We start from the raw sequence: 9,704 nt of genomic DNA, 5'->3' as shown, positions 1-9,704 counted from the left end.
GAAAAGAAAGAAGGAAAGAAAAGATGAGAGAAAAATGAATGAATAAATAAAAGGAGGGCTGGCAAAATTAATAAATGAATGAATTGCACTGATTTGCATTGTGTTGGTTTGTAGGCCAAGAGAATTAGCTAACCTTATACAGCAAATGAAGTCACAGAAAGGTGTGTCATTAGTCCTTAATAATTCAGAGCACACAGCTGTTCAAAGTGACCTTCCAAGTCATGATGTAAGACACCTTTCCTCATTAACTCAGCAGACTAAAGAGAATTTGGATGAGGGGGAGAGAACATAGAGAGCGACAGAAACCGCAAGACAATGAGAGGGAAAGAGAGGGGGTGAGGATAAAGAGAGAAAAACTGGGAGAAAGATAGGTAAAAAGAAAGACAGATGGAAGGAAAGAGAGAGAAGAGGAAAGATACTACAGGGAAATATACAGAGAAAAAGGGAGAGACAGAGTTGGGGGAGAGGGAAGAGAGACAGAGTGAGAGTGAGAGAGAAAGAGCTGAGAGAAAGAGAGCAGAGAGAGAGAGAGAGCTGAGAGAGAGAGAGAGTTGGGGGAGAGTGGAAGAGAGAGAGAGAGAGAGCTGAGAGAGAAAGTTGGGGAGAGAAGAAGAGAGAGAGAAAGAGAGAAAGAGAGAGAGCGCGAGCGTAAGAGGGAACTGAGTGTGCTCCAGGGCATGCAAAGCTGCTTGTGTTGTGTTGTGTTTGGACACGCTGAACTGGGCCTAAGCAGAGCCCCCAGCACACACAGGAACACCAGCAGAGAACACAAAGCAAAGAGACACCACATCTCCTGAGGCTAACAGAGAGAAGCTAGCACCACATCTCCTGATGCTAACAGAGAGAGTGGGCTAATACTACATCTCCTGAGGCTAACACAGAGCAAGCTGGCACCACATCTCCTGAGACTAACATCGAAACGTCACATCGCCTGCAGTTAACAGAGACAGAAGGCTAACGTTATGTCTCCTCTCCTGAGGCTAACAGAGAGAGCAAGCTTACATTAACTCCCCTTATGCTAACAGGGAGTGGGCCATCACCAAAACTCCTGCAGTTAACAGGGAGAGCAGACTAACACTAAATCTCACCATCTCCTGAAGCTAACGAAGAGCAAGCTAACGCTACACCTCCTGGAGTTAACTGATGAGAGCAGGCTAACCCTAGGATACATCTCCAGTAGCTAACAGAGAGAAGAGGCTAACCCTACATCTAGAGGTCACAGTCTCCTTGTGTGCACGTCCGCGTCCTATGCCCAAGGTCACTGGTTCGGTCTCAGTGCAGGACTGTGCGTCGTCCATGACAAACAACACAGGCTATACCAACACCATGGCCAGCAACACACTGTACACTTACTTTTATTCCTTTGGCAGATTCAACAACAACAACAACAACAACAACAACAACAAAAGCGCCTTACAAGTGAGGAACAACAATCAAGCTTCAGCAAATTATGAGACCTTGGAGTATGCACTACGTAGGCTACTAATTGCACTCAGCATGACAAAGTGCAAGGAGATCAGGTAAAGAAGTGCACAGTAGTAGATGGATGCAGATGACCCAGTAGTCAGTCTGTTGACAGGCATTAGGGACTTGATCTTTCCACTTTACTCAGGGCAACCTTCTGGTGGAAAATTGAATACATTTTACACACTTAATAATCTTACCAGCATTCCTTTTTTATAACCGGTGGCCAATTCGTTAAAAGAAATCAAGGGGGGTGGCCTTCTTAACTTCTTCAGGTTTAGGCAATGACAAACATGAATTATTATCATTAACCCAACGGGGACGGTAGGTTTAGAAAGGAGACGGGTAATGTCCAATTTCTTTCAAGGGCGATAGAATCTCCCGGCTTCCCGCTTAACTCGAGCTCTCTTCATAAGTAAACCTATATATGTATTCCTATATAAATATAAAAATATAAATATATATATATGTAAGTGTGTGTGTGTGTGTGTGTGTGTGTGTGTGTGTGTAGATACTTTATAAATCCCCTGAGGAAAATAACTCATCTGTTGGCAGCGAACACACACACATGCCCACTAGGAGCAGCGAGCAATCAGCACACACTGAGAGTAGTGAGCAGAAACACACACACACACACACACACACACACACACACACACACACACACACACACACACACACCAGGAGCAGTAAGCAGACAGTGCCCAGAGAGCAGTTGCGGGGTTAGCTGCAGGTTGGCTAATGTTATCCAAATTAGTGCCCGTGGTGCAAAGACACCCAGTGGGTCAGCAGCTCAAACCCAGCAGGACCTGTGCTGAGCCTCCTCCACTCCACTGCTGTTGTTTAATCCATCAGCACTGGGGGCTGACAGGTCAGCGCGGCCTTGACAAATGCAGCGCCACCGCTAATAAATGAGCTAATTACACTCTGCCGCTACCGCCCCGGCCCTGGTGAGTGTGAGTGTGTGTGTGTGTGTGGCCTATGTCTACTCAGTTTGATGTCCTCATTCGCCGTAATGAAATAATAATCAGCCTCACCGTCCACCTGCCATGTACCGCACAGGCTCAGAGCAGGGGAGAATTATGGCTATTCAGCAGGTAAGACCAGCGGGTGGGATGAGTGTGTGTGTGTGTGTGTGTATATGTGTGTGTGTGTGTGTGTGTGTGGGGGGGGGGGGGGGTTGCCTGTGTGTGTGTGTGTGTGTGTGTGTGTGTGTGTGTGTGTGTGTGTGTGTGTGTGTGTGTGTGTCTCCTCTGTCTTATTTAGGCACGTATGGCTTTTATCTATGAGAGAGGACATTGCAGAGCAGGATTCCAATCATAAAATTGGATAAATTATGATGGGCCATTTCTATTTTTGCCTTATGTCTTTAACTGTAATGTGGGGAGGAAAAAAAGGGGCCTATTAAAAAGCATATATAAAGCAGGTGGATCCAATCCCATTTCAAAACTAAAATCCATTCAGAACCTATATACAACATTTTGTAATTAAACATAATAAATATCATAATTCTAGCATGAATATAAATATCTGGTTCTTTATATACATTATTTATTGTCCATATTAGTACGCCACTGCAGTACAGTATAGAAAGATATCCACAGTGTTCAACCAAGTGCTTCTCATACGAAACAAAATGGTGCTCCAGCCTCGAGCAGACATCAAAGAGCAGACTTTGACAACTTGAGACGCAATTCCACCAAGTAGGCTACTCACTTAAGCTTAAACTGCATTAAGCAGCTAAAGTGATTGATTGAAATGTCTCCTTACTCAGATATGACAGCACTGGAGTGACGTAAAGGATCTGTAGTGTTACCCGGCGAGGTTTGGAGGACTTGTGTAACTACTTAAAGATGCAGTCCACAATTTTGTTTCGGTTTTGCAAAAGGTTGTTTATGTTTGAGCTCAACAGCCAATCAAATTACACCCCTCCCTTCCGTGCTGCTGAAGGGCCGTGTTGATTGGCTGGGATTGTTTACGGCTCGGTCCGAGCCACTATGTTTGCTTCCCATTCACTAGCCAGCTAGAGGACCATGGGGAGCAATTTGCTGAATCTGACCAAACGTGTATGGGATTACAATCACAGGCCGCACCTTTAAATAGGGTGTCTGTACAATATGCTTGTAATCATTTTGAGTAAAAGACTAATACCCAGATACCACTAGTCTTAGAGGCAGTCCAGAGGATAAATGGTAAATTGTATGAGAAGTGACCATGTGCAAGAGAGAATACTGCAAAAGAACAAATACTGCTTAGGATAGATGGGAGAAGAGAAGAGGAGAGAAGATAGGAGAGGAGAGGAGAGGAGAGGAGATGGAGAGGAGAGGAGAAGGAGGAGAAGGAGAGAATGCAGATGGCAGAAGAGAGGATAGAAGAGGGGAAAATAAGAGAAAAGAGGAAGAGGAGAGGAAAGGAGTGAAAGAGCAAAGGAGAAGAGAGGTACTCACTGGGCGATGAAGTAACAGAAGCTCCTACACCACTTATCTGGCTGACGCAGTGTAGGCGATGGGTTCCTGTATGGATTAACAAACACACACACACACACACACACACACACACACACACACACACACACACACACACACACACACACACACACACACACACACACACGCAAACATTGAACACATTAGAAACTAAATTAACACTGGATACAAGCTATGACACTTTTGGTTTATAGCAGGAAAAAAAATCTCAGGCCCATACTACCCACCACTGTGTGTTTACATAGTACACACACCTAGAAGTACATGGCCTGATGCTGCATAAGTACACACATGTGTAGCTGACCTCTTACCCCTGGAGAGCAGAGGAGGCTCCTGTATGTGAGTCGGAGTAATATCTTAGCTAAACACTTTCAGCGCGGCACTGCCATCTAACAACCAGGGCGGCCACTGAGGCAGGAAGTGACAAATGATTGCAGCTCCTCCCTGCCTGATGGGGAGCATCTGCCCTGAGGCAGCCGAGAATAATGCCTGCGTGGAAATCCCCCGTCAGCAGCATTTAGTGCAGGTGATTCATTACAACACATACACCTGTAAGAGAGACCTAAATGTGTGTGTGTGTGTGTGTGTGTGGGGGGGGGGGGGGGGGGGGGGCAGAGTGAGAGAGAGCCAAGGAGGGAGTAGAGCTGAGGGTAGAATCACCACATTCCTCACACACCCACACACAAATACACACAAATACACACACACACACACACACACACACACACACACACCCACACACAAATACACACACACACACACACACACACAGAGACATACACATACACACACACACACATACACATATAAACACACACACACACACACACATACCCACACACAAATACACACACACACTCACACACACACACACACACACCCACACACAAATACACACATGCACACACACACACAGGACACACACACACACACACACCCTCATGCAAACATTGGAACACACTGGATTGCACCACATATTTTCTTTGACTTTGACTCTTACGTTATTGGAGAGTGGTCTTAATAGCTGTAGAAAGTGTTCTTTTTTTGTCTTCTTTATATTATTATGTGAACTTCTTGCGTCTTTCTCCCTCATCTCACAGCATCTCACCAAGAACAGAGCCACGCAGCTTCAGCAAACAGTTATCTTTTAGGTGTGGGGGAAAGAGGAGGAGGAGGAGGAGGAGGAGGAGGAGGATAGAGGGTGAGATAATCTGTCATTCTTCACGCCGCGGCTCTAAGTCACCCCAGCCTTTGATGAAGATTCCGACAGGCAGGGCCCTTTTTCTGGAGGCCCGGATCAAAGGCTTGCTCGCACCCGCATGTGTGTGTGTGTGTATATCTGTCTCCTTGCGTGCAAAAAAAAATTGAAACTATAATACGAGCCTGCAGCTACGCGTTGGCCTTGATGTTTCTTCGCGGAGCGTCTTACGCTTGGAGAGAGTCAACACGGCACCAGCGAAGACGACGCGACACGGAACGACACGGCACGACATGACACAACGCCGCTGTCAGAGAGTCCCACTCATGTTGTTCCAAATTCAGGCGCTCCCCTTTTAATTCCCCCCCGCCCCTTACCCCCTCCTTGTATTTGTCAGGAAGCATCGACTCCTCATGTAAACACAAAGAGCTTTATTTGTAATCTCCGCAAGCACACTCCCCCTGACAGATGTCTCCCACATAGGGCAGTGGAGAAGGCAGAGTGCGGGCTGCCACTTTCAGTGAAATGGGTAAAATGGCAGTTAGTCATGGCAGCAGGCCAGAGTGTCAGTGCAGGTGTTATTCAGCGTCCTGGAGTCGTAGGTGTTGCCTAGCAACAGCAGGATGCAGTTAAGATGGCAGAGAGGGTTACATAATGACAAACATTGCTGACGAGGGCCCGGGGTTCTGTTCGTTTAAAGTGGCTTCATGTATAAAGGTTCGTTTGCCCTTTTAAAAGTTCATGGACCTTCTATGCGTAGGAACAGTGACAAATGGGTTTTTAGAAAATCTGCAAGTGTGCATCGACCTGTGTGTCACTCCAGGCTGGTGGCCTTAAAGTGAGAGAGAGAGCCACTGCCTGAGCAAGCAAAGGCACACACACACACACACACACACACACACACACACACACACACACACACACACACACACAGAGAGAGAGGGAGATGCTTAAACACACAAAAACACATACACAGAGAGGGAGATGCTCAAACACACACACACAAACAAACACACACACACACACACACACAAACACATACTCACACAGAGGGAAATTCTCAAACATACACATACACACACACACACTCCACAGACACAATTACACTCTCCAGACACCTACATTTAATCCAAAACCACACATGCAAACGCTTTTTCAGCATGTTAACATCTGAGAACCTTAACGTCAATAACAGTAGCAAGACAGGGGATGGGAACAAACTCAGTATCAAGTCCCGTCCTGTTCGATAGTTTATGTTTCCCCTGTGTTGTCATATTTATGTTCTGTGTTGTGTTGTCTACTCATCTCTCCTCTCGTTTCAGACACATCATACCCTACCTGTGTGTGTGTGCCCCGCCTTGTTGATTGTCTGCCCCGCCTTGATAGTTTTCACCTGTCTCTCATCACCTTGCCTATATAGTCTGTGTGTTCCTGTCTACTCGTTGCCAGTTCGTCTTAGTTTCTTTTCATGTCTCTAGCGTTCCAGCGATTCTCCTTGTTGACTGATCTCTTGTTGCCGGCCATCATCGACTGCCTGCCCGTGTACACAGCCTGGACCAAACTGACAACGAACTCTGCCGCTGCCTTTTCATATTGGAATCTGTTTACCACTTCTGCTCCCGCAACACCAGCAACAGCCCAGTTGGCACTGATAGAAGCTTGCTTACACATTAACTGGTATCTTTTGTCTGTATAATGTCATGCTGTAAAACCCGGAACACAGAACTACTTAGAGCATGTCCTGGATGGCTAGTGGGAAAGACAGAGGTTTTTATCTGACCTTCACATGTCCATATGCTATCAAAATTAATTTGAGGATGGTACCAAAACTAGTTGCCTATAAAACCGTACCTGATGAAGTGTCAAACTGTTGCATTGTGTTGCTTTAAGCACTTATGACACATCGACTGGACAGCATTTCGCCAAAGTAATTTTTCAATGGAACTGCCTGGGCAATTGCTGAGCTCAGATGGGCCACAACCTTTTAGATAGAGCTACAATCAGGCCCACTCAGGCTGAAGGCAATACTGATTATTCCCGGTCAGACAGACGCTTACAGATTGGTTAAAGATTTATTGATGGACACTGCATTCAGCACCTTTCGTCAATAACCCTTAACTACACAGGATTTCCAGGAAGTGTATTGGCAATCGAATTTAGGTTTGTTTCCGACAAATGCACTGACAACTGTAGGGAGGATTTTGAAGGATTAACAATGAGTGACTGTGTGTCTTTCCGTCAACCTTGATAGGTATGCCATAATCACAATATGACAGTTGACACTCAGGGCATTATTTTAAAGAGCTCCTCATGTTTAAGGTTAAGAATTCTTCATGGCTGCTTTATGGAACTAAGGCTTCTAAGAGGAATCATTTTTAAACAAAGATGATGTTTAAATAGAGCACGTTCCACATGAAAAAGCATTTGAGAGGGAAAAAAATGGTACTTCAGGCCCAAAATGGTTCTTCCCATATGAACACCACTGTACTGTTATAGTGGTCACAGTCCTGTGAAGGAGGATGTACTGTTGCATAAACACACACAAACACACATTGCACACACACACACACACACAAATGTTACTCTTCTGGATGTACCATAACATTAATTCACCTGCTGATGATGGCAGAAACAGCAGAGGGAGAGGACTGGAGTAAGGAAATGATAATCAATTGGTATTGATCAAATAAAAACATTAAGTCTAATCTAAATCCAACTGTATTTATTGACTAGTTTCTATGAAACTTCCATCATAAATATTTATATAATTCCAAAGTAACCCAAATATCTATTTTCCTTATATCCTTTTCCTCTTCTACATTTTTTGTAATATTTTGTAACTATTAGTCTTTGATGAGAACTAGATCCTCACTAGCATTCACAGAAGGAAAAGATGTGATTCTTAAAGTCTAAGACGAAGGGTGAAATAAGGACATGAAGCACTACCTGCCCTACATGATGGGTGACATGCTGGAACTTTCCCACAACACTGATGACTGATAGCCAGATATGTCCTGGGAGTATTACTGCAACTGCTACCACTATTACTACCTCCAATTCAAAACATATCTTTCTAGAGACTTCCCTCCTCTCTGGTTTGACATTGCGTCCTCAGATGAACAGAATATGAAGCCCCACCTCTGCTACATTATGGGTGACAGGTTTGATTTTCCCACAACACTGATAACCAGATATGTCCCGGAAAATCTGCTATTTCTAATTCTAATCAGTGTCCCTGGACTTTATTTAACCTAAAAACGTGATGAAATCTCTTGCATAATGAGTAACTGAGGCATATAAAAGAGGGTGTATCAGAAGTGAGACTAACAACCTTCTACAATTAATACTACTGCTACTACTGCAAATACTACTACTGCTACAACACAACTAGTTTGTCAGAGAGTAAGTGATGTTAAAGATGAGGGCTGTCATCACACTGCTGGTGCTGCTGCTCTCCATGTGTGGATCTCAGACTCGGAGCACCAAGACTGATCTTCACACAAAGAGCCAGAGCACTGGGGCTGCTGCTGCTGCTGCTGAAGTCTCTACCCAGCTGGATGTCTCTGCTGAACTCAGGGAACTCAGAGACATGGTAGTGGAGCTGAGGGTGACTCTGAGATTCACTCAGGATGATCTAAAAAACACCAAGGATCTGCTGTACAAAATAGAGACTGAAAATTATGCTGTGAAGCAAAGACTGGTGGCCAGTGAGACTAAAGTGGAGGCTCTGGAAAGGGTAAATTTAGCACAAGAGGCAGAGATGACAGCCGTAAAGACTGAAATGATGAACCTGAAGTTGGATCTGAGGTCAGTTAATGAGAGACTGGCAGCCACTGAGACTGACATGGAGGCCGTAAAGAAAGACGCTGCAGCACAACACACAGACCTGACCACTATGAAGATTGAAGTGCTGAACCTGAGGATGGAACTGTCTGCCAGTGAGAATGAGGTGAGACCATGACAGTCTACAAATTAATCTTTTGATTATATAGCTGATGTCCTCATACAGTATGCAGGGACTGAAATTATACTAATGGGAGATTTTAATCTAAACTGGCTTGATAAAGCACAGAGGAAAAAGCTCCAGGACAATATCAAAATGTTTCAGATGACACAAATGTTAAGTAAACCCACAAGATAAACAAAATGTTCTCAAACACACTACCAGACTTCATATTTACAAATAAACCAGACAGGATCATTAAAACTTATCACCTGATCACTGGTCTGTCAGATCACAATCTTATGCTGGCCGCTAGAAAGCTGACCAAATCACGTTTTCAAAATCAACACACAACGAAAAACAATCCCAATGTATCTTTTATCCCAAATAAAGACTTGGCACTCATTGACAAATAAATAAAGGAAACAAGATGGACTGGCATTTCAACAAATCCTGTGAACAAGCAAGTAAAGATCTTATGATGGCTTATAAGACTATTGTATTGAGATTAGGGCTGAACGATTAATTGCATTTGCAATAAATTGCAAAATGATAAAACGCAATTTTCTAATCGCACCGTTCGCATGGTCTGATTTTTTTTTTCTTATTTCTG

General features: G+C 44.3%; 1 protein-coding gene across 1 annotated transcript in view; it reads right to left on the bottom strand.

Moving 5' to 3' along the window:
• The window catches only part of myo3b (myosin IIIB), a gene marked incomplete at both ends in the record, with an annotated part of 156,523 nt that overhangs the window by 84,283 nt on the left and 62,536 nt on the right, over positions 1-9,704 (bottom strand). Inside the window, one exon of the mRNA XM_080839760.1 lies at positions 3,912-3,977. Coding sequence (XP_080695886.1) covers positions 3,912-3,977 — 66 coding nt within the window. The remainder of the gene's footprint in view (positions 1-3,911; positions 3,978-9,704) is intronic.

Source organism: Sprattus sprattus, assembly GCF_963457725.1.
Source record: "Sprattus sprattus genome assembly, chromosome: 5".
Taxonomy (NCBI): domain Eukaryota; kingdom Metazoa; phylum Chordata; class Actinopteri; order Clupeiformes; family Clupeidae; genus Sprattus; species Sprattus sprattus.
The sequence above is the reverse complement of the archived record's forward strand: the minus strand, read 5'-3'. Positions and strand labels throughout refer to the sequence as shown.